This window comes from Chrysochloris asiatica, unplaced genomic scaffold (assembly GCF_000296735.1).
Source record: "Chrysochloris asiatica unplaced genomic scaffold, ChrAsi1.0 scaffold00064, whole genome shotgun sequence".
In the NCBI taxonomy this organism is placed as follows: Eukaryota; Metazoa; Chordata; class Mammalia; order Afrosoricida; family Chrysochloridae; genus Chrysochloris; species Chrysochloris asiatica.
The window spans coordinates 7,757,644-7,780,482 of NW_006408582.1; the positions used below are offsets into that span (position 1 = coordinate 7,757,644).

General features: G+C 46.2%; 2 protein-coding genes across 3 annotated transcripts in view; one reads left to right on the forward strand and one right to left on the reverse strand.

Moving 5' to 3' along the window:
* CHRNA2 (cholinergic receptor, nicotinic, alpha 2 (neuronal)) overlaps positions 1–9,858 on the forward strand; it is a 16,423-nt gene extending 6,565 nt beyond the window's left edge. Inside the window, exons 4-8 of the mRNA XM_006864437.1 lie at positions 505–656; positions 1,113–1,157; positions 3,354–3,463; positions 7,180–8,191; positions 9,733–9,858. Coding sequence (XP_006864499.1) covers positions 505–656; positions 1,113–1,157; positions 3,354–3,463; positions 7,180–8,191; positions 9,733–9,858 — 1,445 coding nt within the window. The remainder of the gene's footprint in view (positions 1–504; positions 657–1,112; positions 1,158–3,353; positions 3,464–7,179; positions 8,192–9,732) is intronic.
* A 3,107-nt stretch (positions 9,859–12,965) lies between these two features.
* The window catches only part of PTK2B (protein tyrosine kinase 2 beta), an 86,483-nt gene continuing 76,609 nt past the window's right edge, over positions 12,966–22,839 (reverse strand). Inside the window, exons 24-30 of one of the 2 annotated variants that reach the window (XM_006864355.1) lie at positions 22,527–22,673; positions 21,243–21,278; positions 20,815–20,839; positions 18,234–18,280; positions 17,273–17,410; positions 16,979–17,059; positions 12,966–13,443 (exon numbers count right to left, since the gene is read on the reverse strand). In XM_006864355.1, the coding sequence (XP_006864417.1) occupies positions 13,228–13,443; positions 16,979–17,059; positions 17,273–17,410; positions 18,234–18,280; positions 20,815–20,839; positions 21,243–21,278; positions 22,527–22,673 (690 nt within the window). In that variant the 3' untranslated portion in view covers positions 12,966–13,227. The remainder of the gene's footprint in view (positions 13,444–16,978; positions 17,060–17,272; positions 17,411–18,233; positions 18,281–20,814; positions 20,840–21,242; positions 21,279–22,526; positions 22,674–22,839) is intronic. The other variant, XM_006864356.1, reaches the window with a different exon arrangement.

The window sequence follows — 22,839 nt, forward strand, 5'->3', positions numbered from 1 at the left end:
GCCCCCTTGGTTAGTCATGTAATAAAGAGACGTTCCCGCATCCTAACATGATACCACCCCCATTCCAATCATGACTCAGTCCCTGTATCTCATCCACTACTTCTTATGTAGCTAACATTTCATGAGCTCCAACCCTGTGTTAGGTTGTGTGCTAAGCTCTGACCTGTTGTTGTTGGTAAGTGTGGTTGAGTTGGTTCTGACTCATAGTGACTTTGTATAGAGTTTCTTGAATTGCCAACCTTGTGGTTCAAACCAATCTTGCAGTTGAGTGCTTATCCTACAGCGTCACACCAGGATTCCTAGATCTGACCCACACTATTAGATTTCAACCTCAACAATGTTTTGAGAAAGGTTCTGAATTATTATACCCATTTCCCAGATGAGGAAACTGAGGCTTGATGAGGTTAAGCACCTCTCCTTTGAGGGGAGAGGGAGCAGAACCAAGTGCCCAGCCACCATGAGAGGATTCCTGGAGACCCCAGCCCTTCTCTCCCTCTCTGACAGTGCTGGGACAGCGAGGCTCCCACATGCAAGCTGAAGATCGTCTCTTCAAACACCTCTTTGGGGACTACAACCGCTGGGCGCGGCCAGTGCCCAACACTTCGGATGTGGTGATTATACGCTTCGGCTTGTCCATCGCTCAGCTCATCGATGTGGTGTGTTTTTCCTACCACGTTTTGTCCTCTCAGAATCAGCCCTCAGAGCAGTCTGTCTCCTTTCTCAGGGTCCTCCATCCATCCTCAGTTCACCTCAGTCAGCACGGTCAGTCAGAGGCTCTCCCTTGAGGCTGGGTGGACCACAAAGGTGATCCAATCCAGGCTTTTCCCAAGCTGCTCCTCTTCTGCCATCTCCCTGATCCCCGAGTCTCCTCCAGTGGACTTCCTAGATGCCTTCTTGCTCCATTTGGCACAGCCAAGAGGACCCAAGTGGCCAGGCTGTTGATCTGAAGAATTTGAGTCAGTGTGGTAGTGGCAGATGCGGGGGTGGGCAGATGGATTGGACTTGGGTGTCCAGTGACTGGGGCCCTGATACAGCCCATCTCACACCACACTGCTTTCTGGCGCTGGCTCTGCAATTCTAATTGCTCTGACTCTCTCTTCACTACTTACCAGGATGAGAAAAACCAAATGATGACCACCAACGTCTGGCTAAAACAGGTGAGGGCAGAGTCCGCTGACCTGGGCTGACCCAATTATCCCCATGGACAGGGTAAGAAGTCCTAGAATGGCAGTCAGGCATGAGGTACTTGCCAAGTGACTTAACCTTTCTGGCCTCTTTTTCTGCCACATGGGAAGAACACAAGCTACCTTCCACATGCTTGTGAGGAATTGAATGCTATCACCTTGCTTGGAGTGGGCACCCCAGAAATGCTGGTAGAACCAAAAGCTTGATCGACCATGCACATTGGTGAAGATGATCACTTTCAAAACTGTTAGCCAGTTTCTCAGGAAATCCAGATACATTTGGTGGTGGTAGTTACGTGCCGTGGAGTTGGTTCCGATTCATAGCAACCCTGTACAGGGTTTCCAAGGCTATAAATCTTTACGGGAGCAGAAAGCCTCATCTTTCTCCCACAGAACAGCTGGTAGTTCCAAACTGCTGACCTTGAGGTTTGCAGCCCAATTTGTAATCACTACACTAGCAGAGCTCCTTCCGGATACATTTACTAATATGCTTATTTCTGCTCTTTTGTAAGCCTTTCTCATACAGATGAGCAGTCAATCACCACTGCTAGACCAAGATCTTCCCCAGGGATGGTTTGGGTACCAATGGTGGTTTAGTGAGATGATTTTCATTGGTTCACAAACCTTTTTTTTTTTTTTTTTTTGATGACGTTGAAAAAAGTCACAGAATTATATTTCTGCGATTTTTCAAATGCTGTTAGTTTCCCAGTTACATTCGTGATATAAAATTAAAATATTATTTTAAATAAGTTTAAAAATACCAAAGTGATTTTGAGACAAGTGTTGCTGTGGCTGTTTGCACGGAGTTGATTCTGACTCGTGACCTCCCATATGTATCAGAGTGGAGCCACTCCCTAGGGTTTTCAAGGCTGTGCCCTTTCAGAAGCAGAGGTCCAGCCCTGTCTCCTGAGGCTCTGGTGGGTAGACAAGTCCTAAACCATTTGTGCTGTTCAAGAACTTCTTAAAGAAAACTATTAAATAAGTGACATGTGACACATGTTGTTGTTGTTGTTAAGTGCTGTCGAGTCGGTTCTGACTCATAGTGACCCTGTATAGAGTTTCCAAAGAGCAGCTGGTGAGTTTGAACTGCCGACTTTGAGGTTCAAACCAACCTTGTGGTCTAGTGCTTTATCCTACCTTGCCACATATATGACAAAAAATTATGAAGTTGGTACTTGAGTGCTTAAAGTTTGGGAAACAAGAAGCGAGAAGACAAGTTTTCTTCTCTTGTGTCTACTTTCTGAAAACTCAAATCGATATGTTATCAAAGCTTGTGATAAGACCATAAAGAAAAACCTTAGAGAGTAATAACCAACCTGGGGTTCTGGGAGATAAAAAGATTCCCTTGAAAACATTTTGGTAGAAGCAGAAGTGGGGTGCAGAGCATCCCTCCTAATGCTGAGACCCTAATGGGGCTCTCTAGAGCACAGTTTGAAAACCAAACAAAAACGAACCTACTGCCATCGTTTCAATCCCGACTCACAGTAACTCAATAGGACAGAGTGAAACTGTTCCACGGGGTTTCCAAAGTTTTATGGAAGCAGACAGCTCATTTTTCTCCCTTGGATTTGGTTTGAACTGTGTATACATTATGGTTATCCGCTTGAAGTTTAACCCACTGCACCAGGTTAATTCCCCTGTCTCAGGTGTTTGTTTTTTTTACCTCTTAGAACCTCAGTTCTTTGTCTGTTAAATGGAGAAATACTGGTATGTGTTCAGCATGACCAGTCTCCACTGAGGGCATTCCTAAATGGGGGTGTGAAGGACAGTACACTGACAGGCTCAAACAATATCACTGCTGTATAGGAGCAAAGTAGCTGCAAAGTGGACAGTGTCCAGCTGGAGAGTGACTGAATGAGGACTAAAGATCCCACTAGGGTGGCCAACTGTTTTGGTACACAGGGACTGAGGGTTTCTGGGGATGTCAGACTTTCAGAACTGAAGTTAATTCAGAAGTGGGTAATCTTAGGCGGACCCTGATTCTTAGACCAGAGCCCTTTCCAGGCATCACAGCCTTTGTGTTGTCTGGGGTTTGGGGAGGAGCTGTGGGTGTTCCTGACCAGATGCTCAAGCCTGGCCTCAGGGGGTCCCACACACAGTCAGTGTGGGCAGTCATCAGTTAGTGGCCAGGCCAAGCCCTCAGGGACACGTTTTCTTCCCCCTGCACAGGAGTGGAGCGACTACAAGCTGCGCTGGAACCCGGCCGATTTCAACAACATCACATCCCTGCGAGTCCCTTCTGAGATGATCTGGATCCCGGACATTGTCCTCTATAACAAGTAGGAATTCTTTGGGGTCCTGGGAGGAGTCTGGCAGAGCAGAGCCTGTCGGGAGGCTGGGCTGGGCTGGGCTGGATGTGGGAGGGATTCCCGCTAACGTCCCAGATTCATCACCTCAGTTTGGACTCAACAACTAGTTTGCTAAGAATTTCTTTCTTTTCATTTCTTTTATTTGTGTGTTTTTTTCTTTCATTTACTAATAAAACCCCAAATTATTGAGGTCTATGTTAGTAAAACAAAGATTTGTCAATGCTAAGTTGTAGTTTTGTGTTTTTTTTTAATGTAGTGTGAGTTCTGAAAATATGCCCAAGGATTTGTATGTTGAAGAATCCGTCACACTTGGAATCTGTGAGTAGCAGGCAGGACTCACACCATCTAAGCGACAAACTTGATTTGTGTACTTAAAAAATCACATCATTTTATATTTGCCTTGTGTTCCAGAAGGGGGAAAAAAGATGACCATCATGATTGTTGTTAAGTGCCGTCGAATCAGTTCCAACTCATAGTGACTCTGTATAGGCACCTGACAACAACAACAACATAGGGTTTCCAATGAACGGCTGATGAGTTTGTACTGCTGACCTTGTGATTTGCAGTTCAGTGCTGATTCTACAGCACCACATCATCATGATTAGAAATTAATGAAAACAGGGGCATCTAGAGAAAATTCTGGTGGGCAAAACCCTTAATTTTTATATATAAAAAATGAGAGATCACTACTTCCCATTAAAAGATCTCTGGTAGCATAGTGGTTATGAGTTGGGCTGCTATCCTCAAGGTCAGTAGTTCGAAACTACCAGATGTTCCATAGGAGAAAGATGAGGCTTTCTGCTCCCATAAAGATTTATAGCCTCAGAAACCCTATTCAGGGTCGCTATGGGTCAGAACCGACTCCACGGCACATAACCACCACCACTGCCCATTAAATTATGTTTGTTATCATGTAATTCTTTGTCTAGAAATCAAGACGTTAAAATTAAAGGTATTTGGTGTTATGCTTGACTAAAAATGTTTCTAAGAATCACTGGAATCCCTTGGTGGCACAAACGGTTAAATGCTTGGCTACTAACCGAAAGGTTGGTGGTTCAAATTCACCCAGGGGCAGTGCAGAAGAAAGGCCTGGTGATCTACCTCTGAGAGCTCTATAGCCATTGAAAACCATGGAGTCACCCTGAGTTGGAATCAGCTTTGACAGCAGTTAGATTTAGTTCCTTGAGATATAAATAGGTATGGAAAATGGCTTTATGGTCAATTAATTTTGGATAGTGTTCCATGTCATAACACCACATCCTTTGGGAAATGTCAAGACACAGTGTTGTTAAAAGTTCTGTAGGAAAGAACCCTAGTTAACTCAGCATTTTCCAATTGATTTGCATGGATTCAATATCACTTAACAACAACAACAGCAACCTTAAAACTGGGGTCTTGGTGTGGCACTGTAGGAAAAGCACTGGATTGCTAGCCACAAAATCATCAGTTCAAACCCACCAGCTGCTCCTAGAAAACCCCATGCAGGGATGTTACGAGTCAGAACCAACCTACACGACAGTACTCAGCAACAAGAAGCACCTTGAAAACACTATTTTTAAACAAAATAAAGAGGATTTTGTGTCTCCAGGCAGATCAGAATGAAGCACTAATGTTTCCTTTCAATCTTCCAGTCTGGCCAGACCAAAGCCCTTTAACTTCACTGTGTTTATCACTGCATTGCCTAGCAGGGCTAACACAGCAGATGCCTGGTGTTGGCAGTTGCTGAAAGGCTCCCAGATGCCCATCCCTTATCTCTGTGTTTCCGAGCAGCACTCAGGATCCTTGGTTTTGTTTCTGTGTGTTTTAAAGAAGTCAGGAGCGAAATCCTAGTGTCAGACAAGATTTCTTGTTTTAAAGTTACCAAAGAAAGCTAAAGTCAGTGTTACATGAGTTTAACACCACATTCTTCTGCTAGGACAAAAGTCCAAGCCCAGATTTTGCAGGCATTTAAAAAAGGATCTCCTGTCACATATAAATGCCAGGTTAACAGGAGGATGTGAAGAAAATTGCTTTTCTTGCCCAGGCCTTCCTCAAAATGGGGCGCATGCTACCATCTAGTGACAATTTTGTGTGATGACAGAAATAACTTTTAAAGTGAAACAAAACAAACTTTTGCTCTAATCTGTTTGTTACTTGCTTTCAAAGTTCCTGTTTCCAGCCTACCTATAATTCCTGCTGATAACTATTCAGAGTATACATAGGAATGGAAGTTCTTTCCTATATATTCTTTTCGGGAGAGAGATGAGACTTTCTGCTCCAGCCAAAAATTACAACCTCACAAGCCTTATGTTGCTGTTAAGTGCAGTCCAGTCGGTTTCAACTGTATAGGGTTTCCAAGGAGCGGCTGGTGGGTTTGAACTGCAGACCGTGTGGTTAGTAGTCCAAATGCTTATCCTACAGCACCATACCAGGATTCTGGGAAATCCTATACTGGGCCGCTATGAATTGGAACGGACCGAACAGCAACAACAATGCATTCTTACGATTTTCTGAGCTAGGGGGAGAGAATTCAAGGGGGAAGCAACTGTGTATTGATGGCTAATTCATGGAGCCGAACTATGGCAGCTCCCAGGGGAACACGGGTTCTGAAGAAGTACTGCATCTGTACACCAAATCCCACCAGCCATCATCAACCAAAGAAAAAAACCAAACCAACTGTCACTGAGTTGATTCAGACTCAAAGCGACCCTAAATAGGGTTTCTGAGATTGTAAAGTTTTATGGGAGCAGAGAGCCTCAACTTTCTCCTGAGGAGCAGTTGGTGGGTTTGAACTACCAACCTTGCAGTTAGCAGGTCAGTGCTTTTCCTACCTTGTTCAAATGACAACTTTCACGATAACCATGCTGGCTCCAGCTGGAAGGGAATTTTCTGGAATAGGCCTTGTGGAGCAGTTGGAACACTCTCCTAGCATTTTTGTGACACTGCCCGCCTTGTGTTGTACTTGTTCATGGCTGTGTCCTTCTCCTCATTGCTCTTTAAAGGGCAGGGGTTGGGTCTTATATTCCTCTGCCCCATAGCTCTGATGGAGACCCTTGTGGATGAAATTGGCTTAAAAATCCTGTTTAAGTGGGTGGAATCAAGAATGGACCTTCACCAGTAAAAATGTCAAATCTTTTCTGTGCAAGGAACTAAGGGTGCTAAGTGGAAAAGACACAGTCCCAAGAAGAGAGAAAATACACTCACCAGCAATCACTTGAAAACATTGACTAAAAACAGACAGTAAAGTCACAAATATGCCATGGTCATAAATATATTAAAATATTTTATTTGACAAACGAGATATATCAAAATGTTAATACTGTTAAGTGCCATCGAGTTGGTTTTGACTCAAAGTAACCCTGTATAGGGTTTCCAAACTTGCAGTTTAAATTGACCTTGTGGCCCGGTACTGAATTCTTGGTACTTTATTATATTCCTTAAAGTGTCTTCTTCTGTACTGAAAAATGTTCTTGAAAAAGACAACACTGATGATTATACATTTCTATGTGCTGGGCAAGTCCCATGTACTTACATAAAATCCAAACAACTTGGATAGGTTCAACTTGGTTATTGAAGTCTCTGTCCTGCCAGTTACCTGAATTGCCAAGTCTGTCTTCCAAAGCTCCTTTGGGTGGGTTTAAACTACTGGAGCATCCTGGCTTGGTCAGGTGATGTGTGTAAAGTTTCGCCTCTTTTCCTTTCCCCAGTGCAGATGGTGAGTTTGCAGTGACCCACATGACCAAGGCCCACCTCTTCTCCACGGGCACAGTGCACTGGGTGCCCCCCGCCATCTATAAGAGTTCCTGCAGCATCGATGTCACCTTCTTCCCCTTCGACCAGCAGAACTGCAAGATGAAGTTTGGCTCCTGGACCTATGACAAGGCCAAGATTGACCTAGAGCAGATGGAGCAGATGGTGGACCTGAAGGATTACTGGGAGAGTGGTGAATGGGCCATCATCAATGCCACAGGCACCTACAACAGCAAGAAGTATGACTGCTGTGCTGAGATCTACCCTGACGTCACTTACTACTTCGTCATCCGGCGGCTGCCTCTCTTCTACACCATCAACCTCATCATCCCCTGCCTGCTCATCTCCTGCCTCACAGTGCTTGTCTTCTACCTGCCCTCGGACTGTGGGGAGAAGATCACCCTCTGCATCTCCGTGCTTTTGTCGCTTACCGTCTTCCTTCTGCTCATCACTGAGATCATCCCCTCCACCTCCCTGGTCATCCCACTGATCGGTGAATATCTGCTCTTCACAATGATCTTTGTCACTCTTTCCATCGTCATCACTGTCTTTGTGCTCAATGTCCACCACCGTTCTGCCAGCACTCACAATATGCCCCATTGGGTACGAGTGGCCTTTCTGGGCTGTGTGCCCCGGTGGCTTCTGATGAATCGGCCCCTGCCACCCTTGGAGCTCTGTGACCCCCCTGGCCTGAAACTCACACCTTCCTATCACTGGCTGGAGACCAATGTGGATGCAAAGAGAGAGGAGGAAGAGGACGTTGAGGACAGATGGGTGTGTGCTGATCATTCACCCCATTTGGTAGGTGCCCTTTATAGCCACGATGACCTGCATCAAGAGGCCTCAGGTTCCAAGGCTGAGGTCCAAGTGCAGGAGAGTGGGCTCCTGCTGTCACCTAGCATACAGAAGGCACTGGAAGGTGTGCACTATATTGCTGATCATCTGAGGTCTGAGGATGCTGACTTTTCGGTAAGTTGGAGCTACTAAACCACCAGCTTAATAGGAACCACAGGGGTTAACTTGTGCCAACTCACTCTCCTCCTTTGAGGACCCGTGTCACTTAGTTACGGCCCTTTGGTGCCTGGAATACACAGTGATGGGTAATAACTAGCTGGAAGATTCTTGTTAGTTTTCATTGAGTTTGTTCCAACTCATGGCTACCCCATGTGTACAAAGAACTGCTCCATAGGGTTTTCAAAACTGTAGCCTTTCAGAAGCAAATTGCCAGATCTGTCTTTCAAGGTTCATTTGGGTGGGTTCAAACCACCAAGCTTTCAGCTAGTAGTCGAGTGCTTAGCCTTTTGTGCCATCCAGACTCTCAGGACATTTACCATGGAAACCAAGAAAGCCTAACTCATAGACAAGGTGTGTGTGTGTGTGGGGGGGGTAGTTTTAGAAGCTACACTTCCCCATGCTGGTCATTTCTCAACCCCACTGTATATAGTGGGAGGTGGAGAGACATGGGAAGGCAGAGGGAATATTCCTGGGAATGATAAAACAAATTAGCTTCATGTTTTGGCCTTCCTCCTTTGTCCTGAGTATTCTCTTCCTCCTTCTCCTTGTTGTTGGGCTCTGGGAAGATTGTGAATTTCAGTATTTACCCAAACTCTGAAGAATCTTGGTTGTACCAGACGGGGTCCCACCCCCACCTCCCCATGTCCCACATTATTAGGTGAGCAGTACTTTGCCCAGGATCACAGAATTCTTCTGATTAACCTATTAACTTACTAACTTAGGGAAGGATGAAAGGCCATAAAGTTACTACTAGGTGGCCTTTTCAGTGGATAAGAAAAATTAATTATTATCTAATCTGAGAATGGAGTCCCGGTCTGGTGCTGTAGGATAAACACTAGACTATTAACCACAAAGTTGATGGTTTAAATCTACCAGCCACTCCTTATGAGTTGGAACCAACTTGATGGAACTTAACAACAACAACAATTTAGGAATGGCTAGGAATCCAGACTCCTTTGCCTACGTTGTGAGCCTACAAGTCTGTAAAAGTTCCTAGTTCCACAAAAGACCCCCAGTCTTTCTTGGGTTGTACTAACCCTCACCAGTTTCCCTCTTGCCAGTTCCTGCAGATAGGCTGGTGAGAGGGGAGGCAACATGGAGCACAAAGTATTCACCATCCTGTCACAGATGGGCATTGCATTTAAATCACTGAAGGTCCCTTTGAGAGGGTTCAGGCTTCTGAGTGAGTCCCTGACCTTTACCTGGATACCTAGTCCTCCTTTCCCTGGAACTTAAGGAGCTAATGGAAAGATTCTGGACCTTGTGAATAGGATGAAAGATGTCAGGGGCCATTAGGTGAGGATTCTTTGAAACTTGAAACAACCATATTTTGCTCTCTACCCACCACACTTTCCACAATGACCTTTAGCTTCCCAAGGTCTTGGTGGGGTAATTGCCCTCTGGTGGTGATCCTTTCAGGACCTGGGAATGGACAAGACACTTCCCCTTCCTCCAATACCTGGCTTCTGTCACTGTGAGCCCATTTCTATCTCCAGGTGAAGGAAGACTGGAAATACGTTGCCATGGTAATCGATAGAATATTCCTCTGGCTGTTTATCGTCGTCTGCTTCCTGGGCACCATTGGACTCTTTCTTCCTCCGTACCTGGCTGGAATGATTTGATTTCATAACCCTTGCATTGGCTCAAAGGGGGTGCCGCTGACCATCGTGAGCTGCTTCTGCCTCTAGAATAAACCTTTGGGGTGAGCACCATCTGATTGCAGGTGCTGTCCCTGAATAACCTAAACTGGCCCAATCACTGAAATCTTGGAATAATTCACCTTGACATTACTGGTCTCATGGCTAAGAATCTGAGGAGTACCCTCTGTTTTTTTAAAGTTTTTATTGTGATGTGAGTGAAAGTTTATAGGGCAGATCATCAGTTTTACATTCAAAAATCATACACCTTGTTTCATTACAATGATTATAATCCCCTCCATGTACCAGCAGTTAACAGTATTTCTCGCTATTCATTTTAGCTCTTTTTTTCCCCTTAAACACTCAGGCATATATAATAATTTACACCACCAAAGGGCACATTCTGCAAGCTTGCCTCCTGGCTGCCAGCTCTCAGTCCCTCTTTTTCCATGAATCTAGAGTCCTCAATCGCTCCCCCTCTCCTTGTCCCCATCTCTGCCTCCCTGTCTGGTGTCGCTGCTTCTCTGGACAGGGTCCTGTATTCTGCTTGTGCTCTTCTTCCTTGCACCACCTGTTTTGAATACAGAGAAGTTCAGGAGATGGTGATGACAATGTGTATGTGGGGGTGGGGGGCGGGGTATAAGATGTTCCCAAAGTAGAGATGCAGACACTAGTGATAAAGAAGACCAAGCAGGGGGAGGCAAAGGGTGGCGGTGGGATTAGGAGAAAGAGGAGCACCCGTTAAAGGAGGGGTGCATTAGGAAGACGGGAGAAGGGGCCCAGGGGAGGGGTGGAACCACTATGAGCAGTTTTGGACTTAGGCATCATCCCAAAGTGAGGAGAACAGCCAGGCTGAGGTGGGTCTCGAGTATGGAGAGCCATGGGAGGCAAGGTTGGAGAGATTGGTTGGGGTGGCTGTAAACCAGGCCGAGAAAGGAATTGAACTAATTCCCAATCTGGAGGGTTTTCAGCTGCATACTCTAATAGTATGGTGTTAAGGGGGAGTCCTGGTGTGGTGTTGTGGGCGAATGTGTCAGACTGCAAAGTTGTTTGAACTGCAAGCAGGTCGGTGGTTCAAGCTCACCAGCTGCTCCTTAGAAACCCTATACAGGGTCGCTATGGGTCGGAATCCACTTGATGGCACTTAACAACACCAAGACTGCTTCAGGAGGGGAAAGAAGTAGAGGTGGGGCAGGGCACCTGTAGGGAGGGACTGTAGTAGTAATGTAGGCTGGAGATGCAGAGCTGATGCTTCTGTATGGAGGAATGGATGGGCCATTTCCAGGATTCCCCTCAACTCTATCCTGCAGCAACATCGACTGCCTTTGGAGACAGATCCAGTTCAGACTCAGAGCTTGTTAGGCCCTCCCTCCTCAGAGCCCTAAGCTCTGGGTGCTTCATTCGATGTGCTCATTCTGATCATGAACCTCTCAAGATGAGGAACTACAACTCCCTTGCTTCCCCCTCCCATCTCTGGCATTCCTAGCAGCAGTCAGGGCTTTTGTTCTGAGCCCCTGGGGCTGGGCAGCGTGGTGTGTGACTTAGATAACTTTAGACTCTTGAGATGGCTGCCTGACTGCAAAGGCAGCAGAACTGTTTGCCTCCTCAGTCCCCTGGAGTGTTCTGATCCACTCTGAACTTCTCTGTGGAGTCTGTTCTTCACTTTAGAATGGGAACATTCAAGGCCCTTGGCCCCTTGTGGGAGCCAGCACAGAGCTGAGCAGCTAACTGAAGCAGGTTCTTCAAAAGGCATCAGATCCCAGGGTGAGAACAGCAGGAAGCCAGAGGCCAGAAGTTTCTAGGCCTTTGGAATTCCCTCCTTCCAACCCCCAGTGTGTCTCTCCCTGGAAGATGGATGCCTGTCAGACCCAGGGGAGACCCAAGATCCCTGTCCCTCAGTGGCCTGCTGCATTTTCTCTCTTCCTACTCCTGTTCTAACTCCTCCCTCCTAGATCCTCCAGGTCACTGGGCTCTCTGGTCCAGTCTCACATTTCATTTCCTGGTGTGGTAATTGATGTTCACTAATGTTACATTCTTCTTCCATCCTGCATGTAAATAAAAAGATGAAATAATCTGCTCATTTAACTGTGAGGTCTTCTTCTCCAGCCACTTCCTCAGCACCTCTCCAAAGTCTGGTCACTTTGGTACCCACTAGGCAAGTGCCATTGGCATCCTTCATGTGGTCATGGTGAGAACCTCCGTGGTCCTGCCTGGAAAGTCACCCTTCGGCCACCCCTCCCCACCCATCCAGCCATGAAAGGCAAAGGGGTAGGAACAAATTGGCTCCAACTCCACTACTCAAGTGTCACCACTTGCTCCCCACCACTTGGGTAAGGCTCAGTGTCCACGCTTATTATGTACTAACGTGAGGCACGATCGATTTATCCAGGCTGTGGCTCAAGGTCATCATTCTTCCACTATGTGTGGAACAGGCAACAACACTAAAAAATCAAACAAACCACAAAGCAAATTATACAATTTTAATTCAAACACAAGTCAAATAGAAAGGAGGTAAAAGAGTGTTTTACGCAAACACGGGAGCAAGGAAGGGAATGGTTGAGAAAGGGGAGAGAAAAGGAGAATGAGTAAGAAAAGGGGGAAAGAAGGGAAGGGAGAGGAGGGGAAGAAAGCAAAGGGAGAAAGAAGAAAAGAGGGAGAGAGGAAGAGAGGCAGATTGTGGCCCAAAGTTCTGTTTTGGCCTGTCTCTTCCTAGTCTTCCCAGTGTTTCGTTTGTTGTCATTACATCATGTCCTGTGCACAGATCCCCAATTACTCGTACCTGGACCATCTCCCAGGTCCTCTTTCAGGAGGGCACACAGCTTTCAGTCCAGACCAGACATACATTAAATAAATTCCAATGTACACTATACAGGAAAGCCAGGCCCATTCCTTGCCTCCCCAGCCACTGCCTCCCACAAAAGTCCCTCCCCAGCCCCTCTGTGCAGCCTGGGACCTCTGAGGGCCAAAGAGGAAGGAGAATGAATAGCTTGGTTCCCGAATCTGCCTACCATGTCCATGCATAAAGCCACTGCAGCTGCTCTTGGCTACAGTGACATCTCACAAGGTGCCCTGGCTCAGACCAGGCAAGTGTGAGGAAGGAGTGACTGGGCAGCCACAGTCTTCTTCTGAGCCCTCTCTGCCATCCCCCAGCATCCTCAGGGTTCCCTGTGTCCAGCTACAGCCTGAGTCGGGGTAGGGTGGGGAGAGGGGGTCGTGCAAAGTGTCAAGGGAAGGACTCCCCTAGGCCTTCCCCCTGAGAAGATCCACATGACCAAAAGCAAGGCAGGGGTGCGGAGAGGTACACGACACCAGGTGGGGGCAGATGACATAGGCAGGGCGGTGCGGTGCCCCCCATCACTCTGCAGGTGGGTGGGCCAGGTTGGCCAGAACCCTGGCCTGGTCCACGGCGTCAAGCAGGTTCTTGGCATCCACAGCCAGGGTGTGGGAAGCTGTGAGCATCTGTCGCTTGCACTCCTCACTCAACGAGGTCACGGCGTTCTGCTGGGCCAGCCGCATCTTGTTGATGAGCTCCGCCAGGTCCTTGTTCAGCAGTTTCTGAGTCCCCTCAATCTGCAAGGACAGCACAAGGCTGAGGCTAGGAACTGAGAGGGCTGCAAAGCCTAGTGTTCAGAGGAGGGTGACAACGCAGGTGTCAGCCTCAAGTGGTCTCAGACTTCATCCAAGGTGGCCAGAAGTCCCCTGGGCTGAAACCAAGACTTTATGCAGACTGGGGCCCAAGACAACAAAGACTGACATCAAAGACTGGCTTGGACCATTCATCTACCCAGCTACCACTGAAGTCTGATCTGGCTGCTCGGGTCCCATTTTACCTTTCCTTGCATAAATCCAATGTGTGAGTGAATGGTTGGGGGTGAAGTATATGTACTCATGTGTTTAGCCATCTCCTGTCAACTCCAAGTGTGTCTGTTTCTCCAGAGCTTAGCATACTACTTGGCACACATGAGGAGATAATTATCATTGAATGAGTTTATGAATGGATGGACCACTATCTCATGGGTAGTGAGCTGTCACACCAGACAGGACAGCCCAGGCTGGGACTCCTCTGTGGGCTGTTGCTGCCACCAGGAGGGAGGCAGGGAGATGGGTCTGAACCCTTTGGTCTCATTCTATCCTGAGCAGCTATAGACAGTGGGATCAGGGTTGGGCATGCCGGACACCTGTGTCCCATCATTGACTGCTGGGGAGTGTGTGGATGAAAGTGCATCCTGGTGGGGTGTGAGAAGAGTTCCTCGAGTCTACTCCTGGCTTCCAGATACTTCAACATTATAACTTGGCAACCAACAAGTGGACAGTGGTTCCCTATCCATTTCATATGGTTGCTGTAACACATTACCACAGATTGAATGGCTTGAAACAACACAGATTCATTATCTTACAGGTCTGGGGTCAATAGTAGGATATAAGTCTCAGTAGGCTGAAGTAGGGGTATTGGCAGGCTGTGTTCCTTCTGAAGGTTCCAGGGGAGAGTCTGGTCCTTGCCTTGTCTTGCATCTAGCGGCTGTCTGCATTCTGTAACTGGTGGCTCCCTTCCAGCAATCACATCACTTCGACCTCTGCTTCTGTCTTTACACTGACTTCTGTCTTTACACCTGGCCTTCCTGACTTCCTCTTATGATGACACTGGGCCTACCTAGATAGTTCAGAATAACCTCCCATCTCAAGATCCTTAATGTAATCACATCTTCAAAGGCCGCTTTTGCCCTTTGTACCATCTTCACAGGTTCTGGGGATTGGGAGATGAATACCTTTGGGGGCTATTTTTCTCCCTATCATAGACACTCTCAATATCATAGTGGTTACAAGTCAGGCTGCTAATCTCATGGCCAGCAGTTTGAAACTACCAGTGGTTCTGCAGGAGAAACATGAGGTTTTCTGTTACCGTAAAGATTTACAGCCTCGGAAACCCTGTGCAGGGTCGCTATGAGTCGGAACTGACTCTGTGGCACATAACCACCCACCACCAATGCTTTAAGGATGTTCCCCTTCATAGTTTCAGTAATAGTTTTGTTTGCTTCTCATTGCAGTAAAGAAAATGAGTTTAAATGATCAATTCTGGATAATCATAAGCTATTGTAATGCCACACTCACCTTAACCTTTACTGTGGAAAGTGACTAGATAAAGGATAAAAATACATGAATGGGAGGGAGGCGTGGATTCCTTTACATATATAGCCTCACTCAATAAGAATTCACTGCAGTGAATCCTGGTGCCCTGGTGCTATAGGAGAAGCACTGGGCTGCTAACCACAAGTCAGCAGTTCAAACCCACCTGCTGCTCCTCAGAAGACAGATGAGGCTTTCTGCTCCTTTAAAGATTTACAGTCTTGGAACCTCTATACAGGGTTACTGTGAATCAGAATTGACTCGGTAATGGGTTTGATTTTTGGGTTTGACAATAAACCCAATAGGCCTCAGCTATCCAGAAACCATAGAACTTGATGGGAACTGGCTACCTTCAGTGACCATTCTGACATGATATAAAGTCCCACATAGAATGGGAGAAATATTGTAGAACAAAATACTCTTTCTTCTTTACAAACAAAAAGACCAGGTTTACTGGACTGATAGATATTATTGTCCTGAAATGCTGTTTCAATTGGAACCACTCCTGGAGGTCATCTTTCAGCTAAATAACAGAGTGACTCATAAACACTATCACCTGTGAGCACTGTGTGCCTGATTTAAAAAGAAAAAATCATCACTACGAGAGCAGTCCACATTTACTCTGTATCACAGATGAGAAAGTCACAGGGGCAGGGAAACTGGGTGAATAGAAGTGGAACAATCAGAATAGATGTTGTGTTAAGGTGGGGAATGTAACCAATGTCACTAAACAATTTGAGGGGACTTCAAACAGTTCATGAAAAAATGGAATGAAAATATAATGGAATTTTTCTAAGACCTCTTTGAAGAACTTTCATATGTATTTGTTGTTGTTGTTAAGTGCTGTTGAGTCCATTTCACATCATATCAACCCTGTATAGGGTTTACAAAGAGCGGCTGGTGAGTTTGAACCGCCAACCTTGCAGTTCAAACCAATATTGAGGTCAAGTGCTTATCCTATAGTGCCACATGCAAGATTGGTGGTTCAAACTCACCTCCTCGGAAACCATATATGGTATTGCTATGAGTTTGAACCAACTTGACGGCACTTAACAACAACAGTAACAACAAAAGTTTCTGAACAAGAAGAGATGAAACATTAGAAATATTAGTAGATGCAAATTAGTCTCACATCAAAAATTAAAACACCAAATAAGTTAAAAATAGCGTTGGCTGGAGTGAGAAAAGCTGTCTGATTTAAGCACAGAAATAGATGATTTGTCAGACAGGAATCATTGCAAAAACTTACATCCACCCAACATGTAGTACTACTGTTATTGTAGTTGTTAAGTGCTGTCAAGTCGGTTCCTACTCATAATGACCCTGTATAGGGTTTCTGAGGAGCAGCTGGTGGGTTTGAACTGCTGACCTTAAGGCTCGCAGTTCAGTGCTGATCTGACTTTTCAGTCAAGTGCATTAACCCACAGCACCGCACCAGGACTCCTCTGTGGTAGTATGTTGTTGTTGTTGTTGTTGTGTGCCGTGGAGTCGGTTCCGACTCATAGCGACGCTGTACAGGGTTTCTGAGGCTATAAATCTTTACGGGAGCAGAATGCTTTATCTTTCTCCTGCGGAACAGCTGGTAGTTTCGAACTGCTGACCTTGTGGCTCACAGCCCAATTCGTAACTACTACGCTACCCGAGCTCCTCTGTGGTAGTATAGAAATTATTAAATGAGAACCTAATTTGCTGTGTAAGCTTTCACCCCGAATTCAACAGCAACAATGAAAAACTCACTGCAGTAATCTGATTCGAACAGAAAATTCTCCCTAGGAAGCTGGCTGAGCGAGTAGCAGCCCTCTCAGCTCCCTGGTGGCTACTGCTCAACCATGTTATGCAGAGCTGACATGGGGGCTCAGCAGGCAGAAATAAGGCTGCCCAGAATGGCCCTTGAGTCTCAGGTAGGATACACATCCAGGGCCAGACGGAGGGGAGGGGAGAAGTCAAAGCTTACTGCACCATTTAAGACCATCACATTCACCTCTGTTCGTGAAGACGATGGCAAGGAAGGCAGGAGATCATCCACACTCCCAATGAGCTTCCGCAGCATAAGCCCCACATTCTGGGGAGAGAAAACGGCAAGGAGACAGACCATCACTACCTGCGTTTTCATAAAGCCACGTTGAACTGACTTCCCTTTGACCACCTTTCTCTAATTGGGGGGAGTCTGCTGGGGGGGAGTAGACAAAGAAGTTGAGTCCCCCACTACTCCTTCTGGGGCTGGGATGGGCAGCCTCTACCTCCTCCATCCCTGGCTTGGGCCCCCAGCTCTTGCCTTCACCACGATCACGTAGCCCTCGGGAGGCAGCTGACCAAGTTTGTTCTTGAGTTCCAGCACAGCTCGCACCAGATCCATGACATTGAAGTAGACCTGATCATCAGTCCTGTCCAGGTTAGCAGTGGGCTGGATGGTCTGAGGGGGAAGAAGCAGATGTCAAGGGATGTTATGATCCTTGCCTGGGCAGGCACTACAGGTGCCAACCCAATTTGAAAAGACCCTTCTCTGTCCCGAGGGTGCATCCTCCTTCCTCGTGCTTCTAGGGCAGTAATCCCAGCCCTGGCTGCTGATCGCAGGCACTTTGAAACATTGATATCCCACTTCACACCAGACCAACTGAGTCGGCATGTGGTCATGGGGCCCAGGGAATTTCCAAAGCTCCTCAAGTGATTCTAAGTGAAGTTGCCAAGGCTGAGACCCTCTGTTTGAGAGAGAGGAAATCCAGCACCCCAAGACAATGGAGGATCTGGGAGCCAACAGGAAAAGCCCACAAGAGAAAGGAGGTCCACACCTCAGGCTCCTAGGGCAGGGCCAGTGAACTTTCCTCTAGGTTGGGGATAAGGCTTTGGAAATAGCAGACTGGGTCTTCTCGCTTTTTCTTGACTTTGCTGTGTGGCCTTGTTGTTAGTTGTTGTCAAGTGACATTGAGTCAATTCTGACTCATAGTGACCCTACACACAACAGAATGAAGCACCATCCTCACAATCATTAAGCTTGAGCCCACTGCTGCTGCCACTGTGTCAATCCATCTCATTGGGGGTCATCATCTTTTTCTCTGACCCTCTACTTTACCTAGCATGATGTCCTTCTCCAGGGACGGTATGGCTTTAGGCCTCATCTGTATAATGAGGATGCTGGACTAGGTTATGTCTGAAGTCCTTTTGACTTTGAGCAGTCCATGAGCTCAGTCTGGTGATACCCTGACTCAATGACCAGTTCTGCAAAGCACTTCACGCACCTGTGCACCCAGCCGTGGTGGCTTCTGTGGAGGGCCTGTGAACTCCGCTGCAACAAGGAAGGAAAGTGAGTGGGCCTGTTCTCACCCCCAGGACCCTCCTTTCATGTTTCTTGTTCCCCCACCCCTTACCCTTTTCTGTGACCAGGAGGCCCCTGGGAAATGAAACCTGAATTCTAGGAGGATAGCAGGAAAGTAAACCTGTAGCCAAATGAAAGTACCAGCGAAACACTCTCTGGCCTCTCTGGTTCTCCCACAGGTAGAGATAGTACCACTGTCTATTTCATAGAAAGGGAAAACTGAAGTCATAGTTGAGATGTCGAGTTAGAAGGGACCCAGGAGCCCAACTGCCAGGGTTTAAATCTAAGCTCTGCTAATGCTAGCTGTGTGCTGTTGGGTATGCTACTTAATGTCCTTATGTATTGATTTGGTGGTGGTGTGTGCCCTTGAGTCAATGCTGACTCATAAGGACCCTGTATAGGGTTTCCTGAGGTTATAACTCTTTATGGGAATAGAAAGGTTCATCTTTCTCCCATGGAATGGCTAGTAGATTCGACTTGCTGACCTTGTGATTAGCAGCTCAACGCGTAGCCAACTGTGCCACCAGGGTTCCTTTCCCTTGATTTGTTGTTGTATCATCAAGTCAGTTCTGACCCACAGCGACCCTGTGTAGGGTTTCCGAGGAGCGACTGGTGAGTGTGAACCATCGACCTTGCAGTTCAAACTGCCCAGTGGTCAAGCACTTGTTCTATAGCGCCAAACCAGGACTCCAGTTTTGCCTTGATTTAGTCCTTTGTAAAATGGAGATAATAAGAAATTGTCCCTCTTTCACAGAGTTGCTGTGAGGGTTAAATGAATTAATTCATGTGGCTTGTGTTAAATGCTCTGTTTAACTGTTAAACTATTTAATTGTTAAACTATGTAACTGTTAAACTATTAAGTCCTTCACCACCTTTCCCATCCGATCCTGGCTTACAGCTGGCTCCTTCCTCTCTGCCTTCAGCTGAGGTTTCTGGAGAAAGTCTGTGAGCTCAACTATTCCTTCTTTTTTCCTGTCTTTGCTCCTCAGGTCTAGGGGAAGTAAGTTGTTGTTGTTAGGTGCCATTGAGTCAATTCTGACTCATAGCGACCCTGTATAGGGTTTCCTAGGAGCGGCTGGTGAATTTGAATCACCAACCTTGTGGTTCAAACCAACCTTACTATCTAGTGCATTATCCTGCAGTGCCACACCAGGAGGTGAGTGGGGACTGAGAAAGACAGGATGTTGTTAGTTGTCACTGAGTCAGTTCTGACTCATGGCGGGCCCCTGAGGGTAGAGTAGAACTGCCCCATATGATTTTCAAGGCTGTGATCTTTCCGAAGCAGATTTCTAAGTCTGTCTCCTGAAGTGCCTCTTAGTGGGTTTGAACCGCCAACCCTCCGGCTAGCTTAACTAAGTTGAAAACTTAACTGTTTGCGTGACTCAGAGGCAGGCTAAACTCACTGCTATCAAGCTGATTCTCAGTAACTCTGCATAGGGTTTCTGAGACCATAAATCTTTTATGGGAGCAGGCAGCCTCATCTTTTTTCTTTGGAGCAGTCGGTGGGTTTGAACTGCTGACTTTGCAGTTACTAGCCCAATGCCTAACCCACAGTGACTCCAGAACCTCTTAGAAGCAGGGTTGTTAAGAGCCGTCAAATTGATTCCGACTCATAGAAACCCTAAACAGGGTTTCTGAGACTGTAAAGCTTTATGGGAGCAAAAAACCTCATTTTTCTCCTGCCAAGTGTTGTTGTTGTTATGTGCCACGGAGTCAGTTCTGACTCATAGTGACCCTGCACAGGGTTTCTGAGGCTATAAATCTTTACGGGAGCAGATCGCCTCATCTTTCTCCCACGGAACCACTGGTAGTTTCGAACTGCTGACCTTGCAGCTTGCAGCCCGATTCATAACCACTACACTACCAGAGCTCCTTTCAAGTGTTAGCAGATTCAAACTGCTGAGCTTGTAGTTAGCAGCCCGACTTGTAACCCACTACACTTCAAGTGGCAAGGTTGTTGTTGGTGGTGGTAAGCTCCATTGAGTCGGTTCTGACTCATAACGACCCTGTATAGGGTTTCCTGGGAGCAACTGATGGACATGAACTGCTCAGACCTTGAGGCTAGCAGTGCAGTGCTTATCCTACAGTGCCACACCAGGACTCCAAGAGACAGGATAGGGCTACTTTATAATCCATTAGCATCTTTGTGCAAAAGGAGCCTCCAGCAGATTGAGTGGGAGACAGGAAGGAAGAATGACCAATGCTTTAAAATAGGATTGAAGAAAGAGAGAAACTAGGAAGAGAAGGAGGACTCAGGCAATGGAGAGATAAGAAGAGCCACCAGGTAGGGAGACAACAGTGCGGACAGAAGGGACAGAGGGATGGGAAGCAATTCAACAAGGAGCCCACATCATTCAAATTCAAATTAAAACAAGGCAGATGTTTCCTAAAACTGCAAACACACTCTGTTGCTTTCTGCAGCTGACAATGAACAAGGAGAGCAATAGCTCAACACAAGATGCTAAGTGGAAGCTCCCGCCAAAAGGAAGGGTGTGAACACTCACTGTAGCCGGTCTCCTTCTCTGGGGTCTGGAAGGAAGGAAAGAGAGGACATGTCACTATGCTGCTCTGGGGACAACTGACTTCCCCGTTAAGTTACCCCCTATCCCTGCCACTCAACTGTGTGCTTAATCAGCACAGCCACAGAGGGGAGCTCTGGGGAGCTCCTGACCAAATGTGATCTGGGGTGGGCCCCTTTATACCGAGAGGTTGAGGTCCCTGTGGCATGCCACAGCAGCACTAAGGGTGCACCTTGCCCAAGACTCAGGGAACAAGCCACCTAGAGATCAGAGAATAGGGAATATGCTCCCAATATAAAAACAAATAAAATGATAAAGGGATTAGAGCTGGGGTTGGGGATGTGTTTCCATTGTGTAAACAAACTGAGGCCTTACCTCCAAGAAATAGAGCTCTACCTTTTTTGGTGACTTACCAATGGAGACTTATCATTCATGTAAACCATGGGGTCCTGCCAAAACGAAAATCAAAGCAAAGGATTTAGGATTCTAGGACTAAAAAAACTAAGACCACACAGAGAGGTTATTACACAGCTGTAAAGAGAGATGAAGTTCTGATGCATTCTACCACATGGATGAACCTTAAAAAACATCATGCTGAGTGAAATATGCCTGTCACAAGAGGACAAATACTATATCCTAAAGAAATAAGAGTCATGACATAAATAGATGTATGCACACCCATGTTCATTACAGAACTATTCACAACAGCAAAAAGATGGAGACAGTCTAAATTTCCATCTACGGACGAATGGGTAAACAAACTTTGGTATATACACACAATGGAATACTATGCAATGAAGAATAACAGTGAATCTGCGAAACACCTCACAGGGTGGATTAACTTCGGAAGACATTATTATGCTGAGTGAAATTAGTCAATCACAAAAGGACAAATCCTGTATGGGACCACTGTTGTAAAAATTCAAGAAAAGATTTTCTTGATAAAAGAAACATTTTATGATGGTTACGAGTGCTGGGGGATTATTCATGGGCTAGAGGGTAGATACATATTAACATGGGTGATGGGACAGGCAATATGCAACGAGAGACTTTGGCAGAGGAAAGATGGAGGTAGTGGGAGACAGAGAGGAATGCAAGAGTTAAAGTGAAAGGAGGTTAATACTGTTAACTGTTGGTACATGGATTGCAATCATTGTAATGAAGCAAAGTGTAGGATTTGTTGAATGTAAAACTGATGATCTGCTCTGTAAACCTTCACTCAGTTCTCATAAAAAAAGTTAAAAAAAAAGGACAAATACTATATGATCTCATTTATGTGAAATAAGCAAATCTTTTAAAACCAAAGACTATTTATGGTTAACAGGGAGTGGAAGGAAGAAGGAGGAGGGGGAGTTTCTGTTTGGGGGATATTAAACTTATGTTCATGTTCATGGTAGTGGAATCTTCTGGAAAAGGATAGGGAAGGAGAAGGGTGGCACAACAAGAAAAATGTAATCAATGCTATTGAATTATAAATGTGAATGTTATTGTATAGGCAAATGTTTTGGTTTGCATATTTTCACCAAAATTAAAAAAAAAAAAAAAAGATCACACAGAGAACTTCACTCTAGCCAGCTTGGGAGGTGAGTTGATATGATAGCAGGGAAATCCCTTCCACGCCAGCATTTTTATCAGCATGTGTTGAGCAGAGCTGCAGAGAGGAGTCCATCCCCAGCCACAGTTTAGTGACTGCTCACCAAGGATTTCTCCTCTTGCCTCAGCCACTGGTTATCTGCCACCATCTCCTGCTGCTGCTTGTCCAACATCTGCCGCATCTTGATCCTCTCAGCCTCCCATAGTTGCTGGGCCTCTTCTCGGCTGCTCGGTCTGATGAAATCTTCCTCCTGAGAGGGCAGCAGAGAGAAACAAATAGGCACGATGAGACCTGTCCTCAGACTCAGAGGAGGGATAGTCCTTTGAGGAACCTCACTGGAATCATATGTCTTAGTCTTGCAAGTTGCATTTTTTTCTTGAAAGACTTCTGTCAAATTCCTAGCCATGCCTGAAGAC